The 22,426-nt window shown below is 38.3% G+C and overlaps 1 protein-coding gene across 2 annotated transcripts in view; it reads right to left on the bottom strand.

Annotated features, from left to right (window-relative positions):
• LOC138672521 (galactosylgalactosylxylosylprotein 3-beta-glucuronosyltransferase 1-like) overlaps window positions 1-22,426 on the bottom strand; it is a 129,407-nt gene that overhangs the window by 1,151 nt on the left and 105,830 nt on the right. Inside the window, exons 2-5 of one of the 2 annotated variants that reach the window (XR_011319739.1) lie at window positions 8,957-9,104; window positions 3,636-4,168; window positions 1,705-2,001; window positions 1,423-1,599 (exon numbers count right to left, since the gene is read on the bottom strand). Coding sequence is in view for 1 of the 2 variants with exons in the window: in XM_069760574.1 (XP_069616675.1) it covers window positions 1,513-1,599; window positions 1,705-2,001; window positions 3,636-4,168; window positions 8,957-9,068 (1,029 nt within the window). In the remaining variant the exon portion in view is untranslated. The remainder of the gene's footprint in view (window positions 1-1,422; window positions 1,600-1,704; window positions 2,002-3,635; window positions 4,169-8,956; window positions 9,105-22,426) is intronic. The other variant, XM_069760574.1, reaches the window with a different exon arrangement.

Raw genomic sequence — 22,426 nt, 5'->3', positions numbered from 1 at the left:
CTTCTTTCGTTTTCTCTTTGCCTCTCCTTTCTCTTTCTTTCTCCCAATGTCTCTTGCTCTATTTTTCTCTCCCTCTTTTTCTCTTCTCCTTCCTTTGTCTATTAAAAATGTATGTTGGTATCTCAAAAATATCTATTTATTATTTACCTATTTATTATCTATCTATTATCTATCTATCTATTATCTATCTATCTATGTATCTATCATATATCATCTATCTATTATCTATTTTATCTATCATCTATCTATTATCTATCATATATTATCTATCTATTATCTATCTTATCTATCATCTATATATCTATTATCTATCTATCATCTATCTATTTATTATCTATCTATTATCTATCTATTATCTATCTATCTATCTATCATCTATCTATTATCTATCTATCTATCATCTATCTATTATCTATCTATCTATCTATCTATTTATTATCTATCTATCTATTATCTATCATCTATCTATTATCTATCATCTATCTATCATCTATTATCTATTATCTATCTATTATCTATTATCTATCTATTATCTATCTATTATCTATCTATCTATCTATCATCTATCTATTATCTATCTATCTATCTATCATCTATCTATTATCTATCTATCTATCTATTTATTATCTATCTATCTATCTATTATCTATCTATCTATCTATTATCTATCATCTATCTATCTATTATCTATCTATCTATTATCTATTATCTATCTATTATCTATCTATTATCTATCATCTATCTATTTATTATCTCTCTCTCTATCTATCATCTATCTATTATCTATCTATTATCTATCTATCTATCTATCTATTGATCTACCTTTCCCCATCTATACATGTATGTGACAGATTCCATAAATAAGTATGTATCATGCTATTGACAATATCAGCCCCATACTCCCACAGAAGTCTCCATTTAAAGGGTGTCTGATTTATAAACTCTCTATATAAAAAGTTCCTATTACAGAGTTCTGAGTGAATAAATGTTGAGGTATCGTCCGTTTAGGACCCGCATCTATAAGCAACTACAAAGAACGTGTCTCACTCTGGAGGTCCCGGCTCATAGACGCGTTTTACACAACCAGATCATTGATTTTAATGAAGACGTTGTAATGCGTCATTTCACCTGTGGCGGTGCTGCAGGGAAACTGCACACTTGCTACTGGATTGACTGACAGATCACAGTTGATCACAGGGTTTTCTTGAATCAGGACATGTGAGCATCGTATTATTACATAATCTGCTCTAAATATTACTGTAGGGGTCACATCCTTGGCATTGTGACTGTGATACAACTATAGGAGATGTAGGCACAAAACGACAATAGATTAGTAATTAAAACTATTTGCAAAGTTAATTTGTCTTTTTTTAAGTGAAGGAATGGTAAAGCAATAAAAACTTGTTTCAAAGGTGGACATACCCTTTAAGGCGGAAAACCCCTGTAAATTGTGAACATTGACAAAATGGCTCCGGAGCAGGAGCCTGCACTCACATCGTGATGCCCTCGGATCTACACCTCAATGTTCATGTCTGTGAAGCCCCGTTTCCCCTCATTCACTAGTGTAGGTCTCTCAGTCCTCGTGTGCCAGACCAAAACCTGTATGGAGGGAAGATCAGCGGTCAGTATATACAGAGGATGTGAATGCTGGAAACGTCAGCCATGTACCTCTATTGAGTGACCGGCAATTGCATCTGCTCTAACCTTAGTGCAGTTGGCGGCTTTGGCTTCCAGTCCATCCATGGTGACCAGGTCTTTCAGTAAACTGGTTTCCTGATAACCTCCCTTTACTCCTTCCAACTTGAAGTTGGCATATGGTCTTTCAAGAATTAAGCGTAAGTTAATGGCAAAACCAGCCATGTCAATGGCAAAAGGCCTCTTAGGGTCGAACACCGTTTTCCAGCCGATCACTCGTCCCGTTGAACCAAGTCTTGGAGACTCATATCTTAAACCACCAACGAAAGCCACCGGCCAGACAGACACCGTCCGGGTGTATCGCATCTGTGGATGAGATAGGCAGACATTACTGGTAACAGTTCATTGCCATAGAATAATACTTATCTTTGAGGACAAATTAAGGTTGGTAAAAAGCAATATATGTGATGGGACCTCAATCAAACCTTAGGATCTGAGCCCCATCTAACACCTTATCATGGTAGTAGTAGAGGTGGTCTCACATGTGCCGAGCCCTCTTCACTGAAAGACAGCACATTAGCAAATGATGAATACGAGACCCCTGTTCTCAAAACCCATGGTGACTTTGAACAAATCAAATGTGAGAAAACTCGATAATGGAAACAAAAGGAAAATGGATATACTAAAAAACATTCCTGAGGGTCTGATCATAGTATGAAAATGGAAGAGGGGAGCTCATTTCCCAAAATGGAAAGTGGACAAATTTCCAGGGAGCTGCTGAAATTTCACGGAAAGCAACATTTCTGGAAGATTTCTTGAGCATGATGTCAACAGACAGAGCCGAGACGTCCAATTACATATTCGGGGGTGGGAGAGTCTGAACGGTAAAAAGTGTCATGGTTACTTTTTGGACAAATTCAACACCCTCGTGGAAAGTCATCTCTAAAAGTTGGAAAGTATAGAGGAACCAGGGGCCAAAAGTGTATGGTTGTTTGTAGGGTCAAAGCCACTTGTTGTCCACCAGTGATCTAACTCGTGGTGTGGAAGATCTTGTAGGACTGGTGGATTGGCAGAAGACGAAGGTGTTTTTGACATGTTTTTGGGAGTATTTTCTAGTAGTTACTTATTAACACAAACCATGGTGAATTTTGTAATCTACGAGATCGTTTCTCTGGACTTTACCTTAATATTTATCATATTGTTTCTCAATGTCGGGTAGATGGGCTGAAAGGCTGTTCTGTTTTGGGTGTTTTTGTCTTTTTCTTCAAACATATTTATCTATCGGGAGGAAAGGGCTGGCTCCTTCTCATCGGTGGACATTTATGATGAATTGCTTTAGCTATAAGCCGTCGTTATGTAGTAGATTACGGAGAGTTAGCGCACGTCCTACACGATATGTTAATGAGAGATATTAATCATTACGTTGCTCTGTGTACATCCAATATTCCACCAGGTCCTTCCTTCCCGCTGTAATGAACCCAAAGAATCCAGCTGCTTATGAATCAAAGTGTACACGGTTTCTAAATTATTTGGGTTAAGATCACATTGTATTATTGAAGTACTCTCTTGGCGGATTTACTGTTCTATTAATATTCTTCCCTTCCCCCGTTTTTTTTAATTATACGCCAAATTTAAAAAAAAAAAAAAAAAATCATTCTCTTAAGAGCAGTTCGTTCCATAGAAGTAAATCATTTTTCACTTTGCAATCTCTAAAAACTTGGAGGTTTGTCCAAAGGTCAACTTTTTGAAAAATGTGATGATCTTCTAAGGCGTAATGACTATTCCTTTACGGAGTGAGGCCTTTTGCCCGCTAAGATCCATGATTAAGTCATAATTTAATTAAGGAGTAAAAACATATTGATTTTTCAATAGACATAAAACTAAAATCTCAACATTAGAGGTGATTAAGCGTGTTTGGGAAAGCCAATTACAAGGGAGAATTAAGATATCTATAACATTTGAAGGCCGACTATGGCTCGAGAGAGAGAGAGACTGCTTACCTCCTCAAAGACCTCAAGACTGTATGTGTTGTCATCATCTGCAAAATAGACGACTCCTTCTGGTGGATTCGAAGCGTTAAGGTTGTCTCTAAGCCACCGAAGGCCGAGATTCCTCTGAACGGTTCCTCGAGGGGTGACCTCTGGCGTCCTTGATATGCCCACTTTTTGGTTGTGTGGACTCTCTATGTTCAAATGAGTGAAGTTCAGCCCGGCCTTCTCCAGCAGATTAGCAACCAGTTTTGTTTTTCTCGGGCAATCTTCCACCACGATCCAGTGCAAATTAACTACGTGGAGAAAAGTGTTTGCCAATCGAACAAGCTCGGCCTTTTGGACAGGCCTGGTGTAGGTGGGAGTAATCACATAGATAACTGGAAGTTCTTCATTCCAAGGTGGAGGTCTTGAATAGACGTATGTCCTAACCACCACAGGAGTCTCCCGGGTGGGATATTGGTTGACACATTGGAGAGAATCATCTTTGCTCTGTGTCACGTTGCTGAAGAGAGGTTTGACCGTTGAATTGTCACCTATCTCCTCTGTAAGAAAGGAAAAATGACTTTGATTAGGCTCAGAAAGTTCACGTAACTTTCAAAAGAAACAAAAAGATTGCTGGATATATATTTTTTTTTTTTTAACCTAAAAGTTTTACAATATCTAACGTTTGGAAAATGTACATTTGGAGGATCCAGACTTGATGGAGGAGTCTCTTGACCATAGCAGCTCAGGCGATCAGTGATCTATGGGTTATCTTTGTGGCAAGTGTATAATTTTTCTGCAGCGCCACTATAGGCAAAAAGAAGTATTACACAGCGCTCATTCAAATCAATCGTTTGAGTGTGTAATACCAAACAGGACTTTTTTGGTCATCCACATGAGGATTCTGAAGAGTGGACACCCCTCCATTCAAGAGGTTGGCCACTACTTTTTAAATGATGGTCTATCTATAGGGAAGGTCATCAACATCTATTCGGTAAGGATGCGACATCTGGCATCTATGCCGACCATTTGCCAGCGGCCGGAAGTTCTTGGATGCTGTCAGAACACAGCATCTCTGTCATTTCCACAGTATCCGTGGTCTGGTACTTCAGATCCACCCCTTATTCAACTGCATATGGCGTGGATCTGCAGTACCCAGCCACGGGGACCACTATAGTTTTGATGGAGCTGTTCCTGTTTTGGCACCATCCAAGAGCTTCCAGTGCCGAATCTTCACCGATCAGATATTGATTACCTATCCTAAGGACAGGCCATCAATAAAAAAACTAGCACCCAACTCCTTTAGCTCAGAATTTCCAAGTAGGGTGTATTAGAAAATTTTTTTAAGGTCATGAATGATTATGGCCATGCTGGGTAAATTCTATGAAAATTTAGGGATGATTTATATCAGCTCATTCATATATTATGGGTTGTTTTTTTTTGGCAGATATATTTTTTTTTACTTATCTCTTAAAAGTAATATATGATATGATTGCTATTCATTGTGAGATTAAATCGCTTTCCTCTGGTTTTTCTAAAATGGATTTTACAGTCACTTGGCAACAAGATAGTCTGGAAAATATCATCAGCTGTCAAATCCGAGGTATCATTATCCCACTATTCCGCCTGAGATGAAAAAAATACTAAGGGAGGAATAATAGCCTTTGGAGCAACACCAAAATGAAGTCAAAAGTTTTTAACTAAAAATATTTAAAAGTACGGTAACTACTAAAACTAAGTTTAGGCCTGTGCCTAAAGGGGCATGTTGGGTTTAAGTGAGCTAAGGGGTCAAATACTGGAAGAGATGATCCATCTTGCGGAAAGAGGTTTGTTCTTTGGAAACTAAAGATCTTCTAACCCCCCAAAAACCTGCACCTACAGGCTTCCAGGGCTGTAAATCTAGCCTGAAACACAACGGAAAACAATGGAAGATCATGGAACCAAAATATTTTTAAGAAGCATCTCAAGGTTCTAAACGACCCAACGAGCCACAGCCTTGACATTACAGTGTTTGGCACATCAGACGGACAAATAACGACCTTCAAAATGGACCATAGATGTTACCGTGAATATCAGAACAAGTGGACCAAACAGCCCCATGCCCTGCACTGTTTTTTTCCATACCAGTATTTTCAGATATGTCCTATGATCCATTAACTAAATGTACTGGAAGACACGCATTCCCTGGGCTTCCAGAACGTTTTTGTTGAAGATCTTCCCATTTCTCCTTGCTTTTTTTTTCAAGCGGTTGTCCACCTATGAGGTCCCTTTTCTCTTCACTAAAAACATAGATTTGGGGCTAGAAATCATTTTTGCAAATTGGTTTCATTAAAATGTTTCCACCATTTTGGTTTTACAGGCTCTTAACAAATTTTGAGCATTTTGGACTGTCTTAAAATCAGAATCTATGGCCCAACTTATCATTGCCTTTTCATCTGTTTTTTTTTATGTAGTTTTGTGCGTTTTGCACTTTTATTTATTTGCATCTAATTCATTATTCAATTTGCTCTTTTTTTTTAAACTCTATTTTATATACACTCGCCTTTTTTTTTTTTTTTTTTTTTGACCATGTCAAATTTTGGGGAGCCAGGAGTCGCAAAAAACAGTTCAAGATGGGAAGAAAGTCTATTTTTGACTTTACATTAAAATTAATCAATTTTGGTGAAATTAGTTCTCAGAACGGTAAGTAATACCATTATACAAAAAAATAAAGGGAATTGAAAAAAAACCCGCAATTGATTAATCGGGGCATATATCTACTTTCAGCTAAAAGTTGTTGATTATCCCCCCTCCAAAGAGGAACACCCAGAAAAAATGACTTGTAAAATGTATATTTGGTGGAGAAAGGTTGAACTTGATGGACCGAGATCTTTTTTCAACCTATGTAACTATATATATGTAACCTTTTGCTTAAGTTGCAACTTTTTGTAGCCGATTTATGCCAAAAAACTCATGAAAACTGATTCATAAATGGGGTTCACAGTCTATATACCTCCCGTAGGATGTATAGGAATTTACCTGTGCTAATACTCAACTTCGGAGGTATCGCTTAAAGCTTCTGAACACTAATTTAAAATCTGTACCTACCAGGTACAATACTGGTGCTATTTATGTGGCACAGTGTTTTTTAGGCTCCTTAAAGGGGCCCTGTCACCAGGTGAAAAGTGTCAAGTTTTTGCTCTTGTTTTGTTTATGCTCATTTGCAGAATAGTCTGTTTTTTGTTTTTTTTTAAATCCGACATACGGTTCCAAAGATATAGGGCAGTTTATTTAGTGATTATTTTTACTGTCTCTACTAAAGGGGCGTGTCTTACATAATTATACAGGGCAGTCACAAGACACGCCCATGAACATCCTGTGAGCAACGACCATAAATGTTAGCAGTAAATAAAAAGGCCCTTATCTCTGGAACCGAATGTCGGATTTAAAAAAAACAAAAACTGGAATACTCAGGGGAGTGGCGGGAATCAAATAACATCAAAAACTGTAGACTTTTTGCAAGGTGACAGACCCACTTTAAGCACTAGGACTTAGTGCGACTCTTACCTTTGCACCTGCCATAGCCAGTGATTTAACAGTTTTGTGGGTGTGCTAGTGTTTCAACGTGGGCTCAGTCCCAAAATGTCTTCCTGTACATTTAGTTGACTGTTAAATGTTATGTTTGGTACCGAACTCTTTACAAAGAGAACGATTTTTCTCCCGAGTTTCGTAAAAGAAAATTTATCGACTAAATTATTGAAGAAAAAGTTCATGAAAGGAAGAAGAATTTTGGTGACTAAAGCAATTATTAAATACATGGAGAACGAATTTTTTTTTTTGCGAAGGTTATCACCTTCTCGGGGGAAGGGATGAGATTTATATGTAAGAAAGTCTTTGAATCCTGACTATACAAAGGTTGAGAACATTTATATTTAATCAGCAGAATGTACCGATGCCTGTGGCTGATATCATTAATTGGTTAGTCGTGATTAATGCCAATCCGACCGCTGGCGAGGAATAGCGTAATCAAAGAAATCTATAAATATATTGAATCATTTCTGTTTGTTCTAGAAGGATTTCTTTTATCCCCAAATATATCACATTATGTCACTATGGAGGAAGGAAGGAAGTCGCTGACACCAAGGGATCCAATATAGAATAAAACAGACCCTGCCAATGATGCAATGTGGTAAGATTATGTTTATTTTGTATCTAACCAGATTTTTTGTGGCTCAAAGGGGTTACCTATTTTTTAACAGGATCGACAGGATCCTATATTATAGGACCAGGGAAATGAGAGAAGTGAAGCATGGTTCCTGTGAGACCTGAGAAGTAATAGGGGTAGGGCACGATTCCTATAAAGCCTAGGATATAATGAGAAAAGATAGATTACCTGGGCGGAAGGTGGTTCAGGTGCACACCCCGACGCGCGTTTCGGATGGTGTCCTTCGTCAGGGTCAACTATCCTGTTTAGTTAGTCCTCTAACTTTAATGCCCACATTTTGGACTTAAAATGGTGGATCTTTCCACATAATTACCAGTTATTGTATTATAGCAGTACTCATACCTTGACCGTCACATATTTATTTATCTCCCTCTGTTTTGTTCTTCCCAGTCCTGAGCTCCTATTGATCGTGGGGCACGCTATTTCCTGAATGTACTTGGATATAATTATTGTGCACATTGCAGCACACAATATATCGTGAGATATATTTGAATTGATATACAGTATGTATTCATTACCTTTGGGTTTTCGTTTTTATAATAATCTTTTACTGCACATGATTACGTTTTCTTTTTATTGATGGCGCGTGCATCTTTTGTATGTGGCGTTACCTCTTACCATTGTGTCAATAATGGTATTTTATCTTTATATACTTTTTTTGTCCCGTATTCTCTTGATCACATATTTGGCTTTTTTCTTTGCCTTCCTCTTTAAGAGGGGGATGTCGAGGAAGGGAACCGCTTTCATAAAATAGTTCTACTATTAGACATACTATAATAGACATTATTTTCTAGCAGTGGACATCCCCTTTAAGACCCCATCACCTTAAATTCATCAAGAACCCACACCATATCCCTACAATTATCATGATCGAAGACAATGCCCCCAAAAATGAATTCAGACCTCAGACCAGACCTCTAAAATTAGTTTTGGACCCCAGAACATGCAGAAACTGCAGTAAAGACTGACACATAAATACAGAAGGCGGAAGAAGGACATGCACTGATACTGTCCAAGATGCGTGGAAATCTTACTGACCATTTCCATAGGTTTTTCAGTGGTGGCCATGAGTGATTGCTGCAGCATTTGTTATGTATGTAGATGGACTAAATGAACAGACCTCGTCCTCAACGTATTTACTTACTTCGTAAAAGGGTGAGGTAGCGGCTGGTGGGGTTTTGATGCCACAGTGTTAAAAGAAGAGCCCATGGTAGAATAATGAGCAGAGTGGTGAGAAGGTTGCGTCTCCTCAGCATGCTGTTCTGCCTGTCCGTGATCGGTCATTTCTTTACCTACAGGAAAAGCAAAAAGAATGGTGATGACTGAGTGATTATTATTTATTACACATCAATAGCAAATCCAGTCACACCCAACATTATAATACTGCCTTCTGTATAATGGAAAATACCTGATATGATGCTACACATACAGTATATACAAGACTATAACTACTATAATACTGCTCCTATGTACAAGAATATACGGTAACTACTATAATACTGCTCCTATGTACAAGAATATACGGTAACTACTATAATACTGCTCCTATGTACAAGAATATACGGTAACTAATATAATACTGCTCCTATGTACAGGAATATAACTACTATAATACTGCTCCTATGTACAAGAATATAACTACTATAATACTGCCCCTATGTACAAGAATATAACTACTATAATACTGTCCCTATGTACAAGAATATAACTACTATAATACTGCTCCTATGTACAAGCATATAACTACTATAATACTGCCCCTATTTACAAGACTATAACTACTATAATACTGCCCCTATGTACAAGAATATAACTACTATAATACTGCTCCTATGTACAAGAATATAACTACTATAATACTGTCCCTATGTACAAGAATATAACTACTATAATACTGCTCCTATATACAAGAATATAACTACTATAATACTGCTCCTATGTACAAGAATATAACTACTATAATACTGCTCCTATGTACAAGAATATAACTACTATAATACTGCTCCTATGTACAAGCATATAACTACTATAATACTGCCCCTATGTACAAGAATATAACTACTATAATGCTGCCCCTATGTACAAGAATATAACTACTATAATACTGCTCCTATGTACAAGAATATAACTACTGTAATACTGCCCCTATGTACAAGAATATAACTATTATAATTCTGCTGCTATGTGCAAGAATATACCTACTATAATACTGCTTCTATGTACAAGAATATAACTACTATAATACTGCTCCTATATACAAGAATATAACTATTATAATTCTGCCGCTATGTGCAAGAATATACCTACTATAATACTGCTCCTATGTACAAGAATATAACTACTATAATACTGTCCCCTATGTACAAGAATATAACTACTATAGTACAGCTCCTATATACAGGAATATAGCTACTATAATACTGCCCCTATGTACAAGAATATAACTACTATAATACTGCCCCTATGTACAAGAATATAACTACTATAATACTACTCCTATGTACAAGAATATAACTACTATAATACTGCCCCTATGTACAAGAATATAACTAATATAATACTGCTCTTATGTACAAGAATATAACTACTATAATACTGTCCCTATGTACAAGAATATAACTACTATAATACTGCTCCTATATACAAGAATATAACTACTATAATACTGCTCCTATATACAAGAATATAACTACTATAATACTGCTCCTATATACAAGAATATAACTACTATAATACTGCTCCTATGTACAAGAATATAACTACTATAATACTGCTCCTATGTACAAGCATATAACTACTATAATACTGCCCCTATGTACAAGAATATAACTACTATAATGCTGCCCCTATGTACAAGAATATAACTACTATAATACTGCTCCTATGTACAAGAATATAACTACTATAATACTGCCCCTATGTACAAGAATATAACTATTATAATTCTGCTGCTATGTGCAAGAATATACCTACTATAATACTGCTTCTATGTACAAGAATATAACTACTATAATACTGCTCCTATATACAAGAATATAACTATTATAATTCTGCCGCTATGTGCAAGAATATACCTACTATAATACTGCTCCTATGTACAAGAATATAACTACTATAATACTGTCCCCTATGTACAAGAATATAACTACTATAGTACAGCTCCTATATACAGGAATATAGCTACTATAATACTGCCCCTATGTACAAGAATATAACTACTATAATACTGCCCCTATGTACAAGAATATAACTACTATAATACTACTCCTATGTACAAGAATATAACTACTATAATACTGCCCCTATGTACAAGAATATAACTACTATAATACTGCTCTTATGTACAAGAATATAACTACTATAATACTGCTCCTATGTACAAGAATATAACTACTATAATACTGCCTCCTATGTACAAGAATATAACTACTATAATACTGCCCCTATGTACAAGAATATAACTACTATAATACTGCTCTTATGTACAAGAATATAACTACTATAATACTGCTGCTATGTACAAGAATATAACTACTATAATACTGCTCCTATGTACAAGAATATAACTACTATAATACTGCCCACTATGTACAAGAATATAACTACTATAATACTGCTCCTATGTACAAGAATATAACTACTATAATACTACTCCTATGTACAAGAATATAACTACTATAATACTGCCCCTATGTACAAGAATATAACTACTATAATACTGCTCCTATGTACAGGAATATAACTACTATAATACTGCTCCTATGTACAGGAATATAACTACTATAATACTGCTCCTATGTACAAGAATATAACTACTATAATACTGCCCCTATGTACAAGAATATAACTACTATAATACTGCTCCTATGTACAGGAATATAACTACTATAATACTGCTCCTATGTACAAGAATATAACTACTACTAGATTGTGGCCCGATTCTAACGCATCGGGTACTCTAGAATATGCATGTCCCCGTAGTATATGGACAATGATGATTCCAGAATTCGCGGCAGACTGTGCCCGTCGCTGATTGGTCGAGGCAACCTTTATGACATCATCGTCGCCATGGCAACCATTATGACATCTACGTCGATACTGTGCCCGTCACTGAATCAGAAACGTGGGATTTCTACGTCCTTTATGACATCATCGCCGCTGTGCCCGTTGCTGATTGGTCGAGACCTGGCGGCCTCAACCAATCAGAGACGCGGGATTTCTACGTCGATACTGTGCCCGTCTCTGATTGGTCGAGGCCTGGCTGCCTCGACCAATCAGAGACGCGGGATTTCCAGGACAGACAGACAGACAGACAGACGGAAAAACCCTTAGACAATTATATATATAGATAATACTGCTCCTATGTACAAGAATATAACTACTATAATACTGCTCCTATGTACAAGAATATAACTACTATAATACTGCCCCTATGTACAAGAATATAACTACTATAATACTGCTCCTATGTACAAGAATATAACTACTATAATACTGCCCCTATGTACAAGAATATAACTACTATAATACTGCTCCTATGTACAAGAATATAACTACTATAATACTGCCCCCTATATACAAGAATATAACTACTATAATACTGCCCCTATGTACAAGAATATAACTACTATAATACTGCTCCTATGTACAAGAATATAACTACTATAATACTGCCCCCTATATACAAGAATATAACTACTATAATACTGCTCCTATGTACAAGAATATAACTACTATAATACTGCCCCTATGTACAAGAATATAACTACTATAATACTGCTCCTATGTACATGAATATAACTACTATAATACTGCCCCCTATATACAAGAATATAACTACTATAATACTGCTCCTATGTACATGAATATAACTACTATAATACTGCCCCCTATATACAAGAATATAACTACTATAATACTGCTCCTATGTACATGAATATAACTACTATAATACTGCCCCCTATATACAAGAATATAACTACTATAATACTGCTCCTATGTACAAGAATATAACTACTATAATACTGCTCCTATGTACAAGAATATAACTACTATAATACTGCCCACTATGTACAAGACTATAACTACTATAATACTGCTCTTATGTAGGAGAAAATAACCAGTATTAGTCTTAGGTCAGCTTAGTGTCCGGCAGTCTGTGGGTTACTGAGATTTTGCTTTTACGCTCTATTTAGAATTAATTACATTCAGAGTCAGTTAAGCGAACGCCCAATTTTTGGGATCTGATTGTGATATAACAACGCACCAGAAATAATTGGATACAAATGAATAAATCAGCACTGTGGTAATTGTGTGCCTCTATTTTTCAGGTTGGAACTTTAGAAATCAGCATTTTCTGTGGCTTTATTTGTTACATTGAAATCCGGGGTCTTTGATTGTCTGCAGCGCGTTGTTGACCGAAGGGTCCCTCCCTGGACCCCTGTTGGTAAGTGAGGAGTAAGATTGGATAATGAAATACGGAAATATCCTTTTATTTCCATCAATTTGGAATTACAAGGTATAAAGCTAGTGACGCGTGATGGGAGTGCAGGTGGCAGTCATAGTCAGGGTTCATCTAGTAGATTCCAATGAATTCTCAGAGTAACAACCAGTACATCTGTTACTGTCACTTTAGAACTGTCACTGTTGCTTCATAACTGTCACGTTAGGTCTGTTACTTTCACTCTCGATCTCTCACTGTCACTTTGGAATTGTCACTGTCGCTTTAGATCTGTCACTGTCGCTTTATTACTGTCACTGTCGCTCTAGATCTGTCACTGTCACTTTAGATCTGTCAAGGTCGCTTCAGATCTGTCACTGTCGCTATAGATCTGTCACTTTCCCTTTCGAACTGTCACTGTTGCTTTAGATCTGTCACTGTCTCTTTATAACTGTCATTGTCACTCTAGAACTGTCACTGTCGCTCTATAACTGTCACTGTCACTTTAGATCTGTCACTGTCGCTTCAGATCTGTCACTGTCGCTTTAGAACTGTCGCTGTACATCTGTCACTGTCGCTTCAGATCTGTCACTGTCGCTGTAGATCTGTCACTGTTGCTTTAGATCTCTAACTGTTGTTTTACTGTAGATCTGTCGCTTTAGATCTGTTGGTTTGGCTTTCGATCTGTCACTGTCGCTGTAGATCTGTCACTGTCGCTTTAGATTTGTTTCTTTAGATCTGTCGCTTTAGATCTGTCACTGTCGTTTTAGATCTGTCGCTTTAGATCTGTCACTGTCGCTTTAGAACTGTCACTATCACTCTAGATCTGTCACTGTCACTCTATAGAACTGTTACTGTCGCTTTAGATCTATCACTGTCGCTTTAGAACTGTTACTGTCGCTTTAGATCTGTCACTGTCACTCTAGAACTGTTAGTGTCGCTTTAGATCTGTCACTGTCGCTTTAGATCTGTCACTGTCGCTTTATAACTGTCACTGTTGCTCTAGATCTGTCACTGTCACTCTAGAACTGTCACTGTCGCTTCAGATCTATCACTGTCGCTTTGGAACTGTCACTTTAGATCTAAAGATGAATAAACTTGGCACTCAATGTGAATCAAAAAGTTTCTTATTTATTGGTGCATCCAGACAAAAAAAACTGCTAAACGTTTTCGGTCCAACACCGGACCTTCGTCAGAGCGTTTCTTTAACATGAACTGGTTGTAGAAGCAGGTAAAACGCATAAATAAGCGTCAGAAGGAAGAGGAAATGCTGCGGCAGGTATAAGCTGAAGGATTGGAGGACACTGCATATAGAGAAAGCGCCACGATAAGGAGCAAGGCCTTGCAAGGAGTACCGCGCTGGAGGTCCGGGTCCTCTCTGCTGCACGGTGCATTGCTCCTCAGGACCCGGACCTCCAGCGCGGTACTCCTTGCAAGGCCTTGCTCCTTATTGTGGCGCTTTCCCTATACGCAGTGTCCTCCAATCCTTCAGCTTATACCTGCCGCAGCATTTCCTCTTCCTTCTGACGCTTATTTATGCATTTTACCTGCTTCTACATCCAGTTCATGTTAAAGAAATGCTCTGACGAAGGTCCAGTGTTGGACCGAAAACGTTTAGCAGTTGTTTTTTTTTGTCTGGATGCACCAATAAATAAGAAGCTTTTTGATTCACATTGAGTGCCAAGTTTATTCATCTTTATTCTACGGGATGGACACCCTACTTGAGCACCACCAACACTTATTTCTATAGAGTGCAGTGTTCTCCGATATTGTCACTTTAGATCTGTCATTGTCACTTTATAACAGTCACTGTCACTTCAGATCTGTCACTGTCACTTTAGAACTGTCACTGATCTGAAGCATCAATGACAGATCGACAGTGACAGTTCTAAAGCGACAGTGACAGATCTACAGTGGCAGTGACAGATCTAAAGCGACAGCAACAGATCTAAAGCGACAGATCTAAAGCAACAGTGACAGATCTACAGCGACAGTGACTGATCTGAAGCGTCAGTGACATCTACAGCGACAGTCACTGTCGCTGTAGGTCTGTCACTGTTGCTTTAGATCTGTCGCTGTCGCTTTAGATCTGTCGCTTTAGATCTGTATCTGTCGTTTTAGATCTGTCGCTTTAGATCTGTCACTGTCTTTTTAGAATTGTCACTGTCGTTTTAGATGTGTTGCTTTATATCTGTCACTGTCGCTTTAGAACTGTCACTTTATATCTGTCACTGTCGCTTTTGAGCTGTTACTGTCACTTTAGATCTGTCGCTTTAGATCTGTCACTGTCACTTTAGATCTGTCACTGTCGCTTTAGATCTGTCGCTTTAGGTCTGTCACTGTCGCTTTAGATCTGTCGCTTTAGATCTGTCGCTTTAGATCTGTCACTTTAGATGTCGCTTTAGGTCTGTCACTGTCGGTATAGATGGCAAAAATACGATAGAGCTTGAAATCAGTAAAACATAAGTAAAGCAATGTATTTACAAAGCGGCTTAATTTTTTATGTAGATTTAATGGCTGTCGAGATCCAAAACGTTGTTGAAAAGCCAAATTTTCCTTTAATGTTATTTTTTTTAATAAACAGATGAAGGAAGGGGGATTATCCGCCACATTCGGTTTCTCCGACCGCAGATGAAATTCAGTGGCAGGAACTCGGGGTCTGTCAACTCTTTGAGAGACTCATGTATTTTTTTTTGAAACCTATGAGCTGCTCCTTTAAGCAGCAATTTCCTGCCATTATTGATACATCGGAAAGAGAAAAATAAAGTAGGACATTTTTTAAAGGGAGAAAATATAAGTTCCATTCTATTTTGCGCCATATTAACGCATATTTCACTCTGTACATGATGTGCACCACTTACAGGCTCACTCACTTCAACCTTTCTCTAATGGAAATCTTATTGATCAAGCAGAACCGCAGTGTAAAGAATAGTGAAAACAGACTGATGAGACATCAAATAGATGATGCTAGTATGTGGGCACGGAGTGATACTTAAGGCTACTTTCACACTTCTTTTTTTTTTAATCCGTCACAATGCGTCAGCGCGACGTATCGATGGATGCATCAAAAATAGTGAAAAACGGATGTAACGCATCCAGTATTTCGACGGATCCGCTAGACGGTTCCGTCGAAAAACTGGATCTGTTACATCTGTTTTGTCCGTTTTTACCATCCGTTTCATCCGTTTTTTTGATGGATCCGTTTCCATGCCTAAAAATGGGAGTCTCCCAAATGTGATTGGCTACTGGAAAATAGGGAAAACCAATATATTGACTGGCTGGCTGTCTTCAGGCTGGCAGGAGTCTTGCTGGCACATTTGGGGGTGACGCCCCAGGCTAGGTGTATATAGATTTGGGGCCTGTCTGGCCAATTGGCTACAAATTCCTGATTCTGAGCATGCTCAGTGTAAAAAAACGGATTCCAGCGCTGGATTCCGTCATACGACGTGTCACGACGGAGCCTGCGTCCATAGGCTTCCATTCTAGTCAACGACGTATGCTGCAGCATCCGTCGCGACACATTTTCCCGACGCGGACAAAAAACGTCGCTAATACAAGTCTATGGGAAAAAAAACGGATCCTGTGGGCACATTTGCAGGATCCGTTTTTTTCCCAAAACAACGCATTGCAACGGATCTGAAAAGACGGAAGTGGGAAAGAGGCCTTAGGGATTCGAGGTGACACCCAAGGCTGAGCTTAGGGGTTGACCTGTGTCACTTGAATGCAGTATCCTGGAATCTCAGTTTAACCATTGAGACCCCACCGTTCACGAGAAGCGAGTTCTAAAAGTCCCTTATGTGATTGGAACCGTAGTGTAAAAGTGTGATTATAGCTCCATTCACTTCTATGGGAGCAGTAGTGCGCATGTGTGATTGCAGCTCCATTTACTTCTATAGGAGTAGTAGTGTGCATGTGTGATTACAGCTCCATTTACTTCTATGGGAGCAGTAGTGCGCATGTGTGATTACAGCTCCATTTACTTCTATGGGAGCAGTAGTGTGATGTGATTACAGCTCCATTTACTTATATGGGAACAGTAGTGCGCATGTGTGATTACAGCTCCATTTACTTCTATGGGAGCAGTAGTGTGATGTGATTACAGCTCCATTTACTTATATGGGAGCAGTAGTGCGCATGTGTGATTACAGCTCCATTTACTTCTATAGGAGCAGTAGTGCGCATGTGTGATTACAGCTCCATTTACTTCTATAGGAGCAGTAGTGTGCATGTGTGATTACAGCTCCATTTACTTCTATAGGAGCAGTAGTGCGCATGTGTGATTATAGCTCCATTTACTTCTATGGGAGCAGTAGTGCGCATGTGTGATTACAGCTCCATTTACTTCTATGGGAGCAGTAGTGTGATGTGTGATTACAGCTCCATTTACTTATATGGGAACAGTAGTGCGCATGTGTGATTACAGCTCCATTTACTTCTATGGGAGCAATAGTGCGCATGTGTGATTACAGCTCCATTTACTTCTATGGGAGCAGTAGTGTGCATTTGATTACTGCTCCATTCACTTATATGGGACAGCGTTGGGCATGTGTGATTACAGCTCCATTCACTTCTATGAAAGCAGTATTGTGCATGTGTGATTACAGCTCCATTTACTTCTATGGAAGCAGTTGTGCCCATGTGTGATTATATCTGCATTCCCTTCTATGGGAGCAGTAGTGCGCATGTGTAATTACATCTCCATTCACTTCCATGAGAGCAGTAGTGTGTATGTGTGATTATATCTCCATTCCCTTCTATGGGAGCAGTAGTGCACATGTGTGATTAGATATCCATTCCCTTCTATGGGAGCAGTAGTGCACATGTGTGATTAGATATCCATTCCCTTCTATGAGAGCAGTAGTGCACATGTGTGATTAGATCTCCATTCATTTCTATGGGAGCAGTAGTGCACATGTGTGATTATAGCTCCATTGACTTCTATGGGAGAAGTATAGCGTATGCATGACCACAACTATCAAAGACAATGAATACTGATGACGCTCACTACTGCTTCATTCAGACAGTGATATTTGGGACCCCCGATCACGTGATAATTGGGGGTCCTAGTTTTCGGACAAACAGGCTTCAAACATCACCAATTGGTTAAGGTACCGTCCCTTGCGTTCATCCCTCTTTGGCTCCTTTTCTAATCTCATCACTGCAGATCTCATCACTTATTGTCTCCACATTTACAGCTGCTGCGAGAGCGTAATCTGATTATTACAGTCCAGGCCGTTATAATTAGACCTAACAGCACAGTACAAGCGCGGGGAAGAGACGGAGTCGCCCACTGCGGACTCGTTACACACTAATAAATGTCCTTCAGTCTCTGGGGCTGCGGATATAATGCCAGGATTATGTGATACCCCGGGGGGGACATGTTTATAATTTATGGATCTTTAACCCATTTATGGCTGGGGATGCTTTTTACCCTGCAGGCAATGTTTTTTTCTGATACACCTTATGGCAGGACATGCGTCAAATTTACAAATCTAGTTACAGATTCTTAGGAAAAAAACATATGACTGCACTATTCACTGGCAGTAGGGAAAAGGAGAGTAATAATCTTATAATCCTACCCCAATACCACCGCACTATACTGTCATACAATGCTGCGGTGCTATACCAGATAACAGTGCCATATATTGCCTACATAATAGTGATAGCTATAGAAAAAAAAAACTATCCTCATACGGTTCTCGTCTCCTCTTTCTGTTCTCCATGCTTAGTGCGGCACAGACAGACACACCAGCCAAAGATTGAGTCGACTTCTCCCCTTTTTATCTGGTCTCAGATGTGATTTTCACATCTGTTACTTGCCACACTCTGAACGAGCATTATATGCTCAAAACAAAGGTGTTTATCCACAATTTTGTCCTGCTCATTTTAAGGGTTTTGTGTGAAATTATGTTAGATTTTCCTTTTTTTTTCATTTATTTTGTGTTGTTTCAATACGCACAAAGAAAATAAACATGTGTATAGCAAAAATCTGTAATTGCAATACATTTCTGGGAGAAATACAGCATTTTCTGGAACAGTTTCAAGGGTGTCAACACTTTCTGCCATGACTGTATCTATAAATCTATGTGTCTAACAACTTTCTTCTTTCTCTCTTCTTTATCTATCTATAGATCGATCTATGTATCTATCTCTACCTTTCTACCTCTGTGTATCTTTCATCCATCCACTTTATTTCTGTTTATTTCTCCACTATCTATCTCCTTGTGACCTGCCCTATTATTTATCATCTATCTATCTATCTATAATCTATCTATTATCTATCTATCTATTATCTATCATCTATCTATTATCTATCTATCTATAATCTATCTATTATCTAATATCTATCTATCTATTATCTATCATCTATCTATTATCTATCTATCTATAATCTATCTATCATCTATGATCCATCATCTATTATCTATCTATATATTATCTATCTATCTATTATATATCTATTGTCTATCTATATATTATTTATCTATTATCTATCTATCTATAATCTATCTATAATCTATTATCTATCTATTATCTATCATCCATTATCTATCTATCTATTATCTATAACTTCCTACCTCTGTGTTTCTTTCATCCATCTACTGTATTTTATTTCTCTTTATCTCCCTGTCACCTGCCCTATTATCTCTCCATTGACTTCACTCCCTCCCTTCTGCCTATTTCTTTGTGGCTCCTTATACAGAGTCCTCTGCTTCTGTCTCCATTGTTCCATGCTCCATGATCATCTGATTTCCTGTCTTTATAAAGTCACCTTCAGATTCTTCTTTTCCTGAAGACTTTCCTTTGTTCTGTTTAGAACATTCTTTCCTGTTTTCATTCTAGAAGTTCAAGCTGAAATTACAGTCAACTCTTCATCCTTACTGACAATTGTATCTCATCCTTTACTGATGCCAGAACCTGGGAGGCCACATGGAGTCTCCAGCAGCTCATCTAGTGTATTCCTAATGTATTTATCATATTATCTCCATTTATTTCATCTAATCATTGTAAACAGGTCTACATCATTTTCAGATCTTCTATCTATCTATCTATCTATGTTATCTACAGTACCGTTGAAAAGTTTAGGATCACCCAGACAATTTTGTGTTTTCCATGATAACTCATATTTTTATTAATCCAATGATTTGCCAAATGAATGTAACATCTAGTCCAGACATTGACAAGGTTCGAAAAAAAATATTTTTATGTGAAATAATAATTTTCTCCTTCAGACTTTGCTCCCTTTGCAGCAATTCCAGCATTGCAGACCTTTGGCATTCTAGCAGTTACTTTGCTGCGGTAATCTGGAGACATTTCCCCCCATGCTTCCAGAAGCCCCTCCACAAGTCGGTTTGGCTGATGGGCACTTTCTGCACCATACGGTCAAGCTGCTCCCACAACAGCTCAATGGGGCTGAGATCTGGAGACTGTGCTGGCCGCTCCATTACAGATAGATACCAGCTGCCGGCTTCTTCCCTAAATAGTTCTTGCATAATTTGGAGGTGGCTTTGGGTCACTGTCCTGTTGTAGGATGAAATTGGCTCCAATCAAGCGCTGTCCACAGGGTATGGCATGGCGCTGCAAAATGGAGTGATAGCCTTCCTTATTCAAAATCCCTTTTACCTTGTACAAATCTCCCACTTTACCAGCACCAAAGCAACCCCAGACCATCACATTACCTCCACCATGCTTGACAGATGGCGTCACACTCTTCCAGCATCTTTTCAATTGTTCTGCGTCTCACAAATGTTCTTCTGTGTGATCCAAACACCTCAAACTTGGATTCATCTGTCAATAACACTTTTTACCAATCTTCCTCTGTCCAATGTCTGTGTTCTTTGCCTATATTAATCTTTTCCTTTTATTAGCCAGTCTCAGATACGGCTTTTTCTTTGCCACTCTGCCCTGAAGGCCAGCATCCTGGAGTCGCCTCTTTACTGTAGACATTGACACTGGCGTTTTGTGTGTACTATTCAATAAAGCTGCCAGTTGAGGACCTGTGAGGCGTCGATTTCTCACACTACAGACTCTAATGTACTTGTGTTGTTGCTCAGTTGTGCAGCGCGGCCTCCACTTCTCTTTCTACTCTGGTTAGAGCCTGTTTGTGCTCTGCTCTGAAGGGAGTAGGACACACCGTTGTAGGAAATCTTCAGTTTCTTGGTAATTTCTCGCATGGAATAGCCTTCATTTCTAAGAACAAGAATAGACTGTCGAGTTTCACATGAAGGTTCTTTTTTTCTGGCCATTTTGAGAGTTTAATGGAACCAACAAATGTAAAGCTCCAGATTCTCAACTAGCTCAAAGGAAGGTCAGGTTTATAGGTTCTCTAATCAGCCATCAAAAGAGCAAAACATACCCCTAAAATATAACCTTTAATAAGCTATGTAAAATTACCCTCATGTAAGGGTCAGGAGACAATTCGTTAATCTTAACAATATAATCTTAACAATAAAAAGGATAGAGGTAAACTGGTGAGGTGGTAACCTTTCCCTTCCTCACCCCACCTTACCGCGGAGGTTGGCACCCTAAATTCGACATGGCGCCCCCACTCATCGACGGCTCTCCCTAAAGACCCTAAGGGGGACTAACAAAGAAACACCTTCACCAACACCAGTAAATCTAAAGTGCCAATGTGCTTAAAGTGCTTGAGTCAATAAAAACCTGCATAGGTATATTCTCATTGGTTTAATATCCCAAATTGTTTCAGGAAATTTAGTTGTATTAATCCTGATAGTTTCTGAATAGGGTGCGGCTGTAAGAGATGGAAAAATATTCCTCTATATTACCAAGTGCTCATATATGATGTCATATTCTGTTGGATTAGTTCTAATTCAGACATTGCCATGATTATTAAGAAAAAACTTTATCAATCATAAGCATACATGGAACCCAAAAGACACAAGGATGCTCCAGCTCAGAAACAGTAAATATATTCCTCAGTCTTTTAACCAAGGTGCAACAGTGAGCAATGTTATAGGCTGGACTAACGCATAATTGCCATCTTATGCCATGAATGCACCCTACTTATATACCAAAAAAAAAACGATATTGCAGGAAAACCATGAATCCATAAATTGGTAGTGGTCACATAAGTAATATAGGATGTACTTAACAATTTAATTGCCCATCCCATGAACTGGTATAAACTGATCACTGATAATATACACTGAAGTT

Source organism: Ranitomeya imitator, chromosome 3 (genome assembly GCF_032444005.1).
Source record: "Ranitomeya imitator isolate aRanImi1 chromosome 3, aRanImi1.pri, whole genome shotgun sequence".
Lineage (NCBI taxonomy): Eukaryota > Metazoa > Chordata > Amphibia > Anura > Dendrobatidae > Ranitomeya > Ranitomeya imitator.
This window is presented reverse-complemented; position numbering and strand designations above follow the sequence as displayed.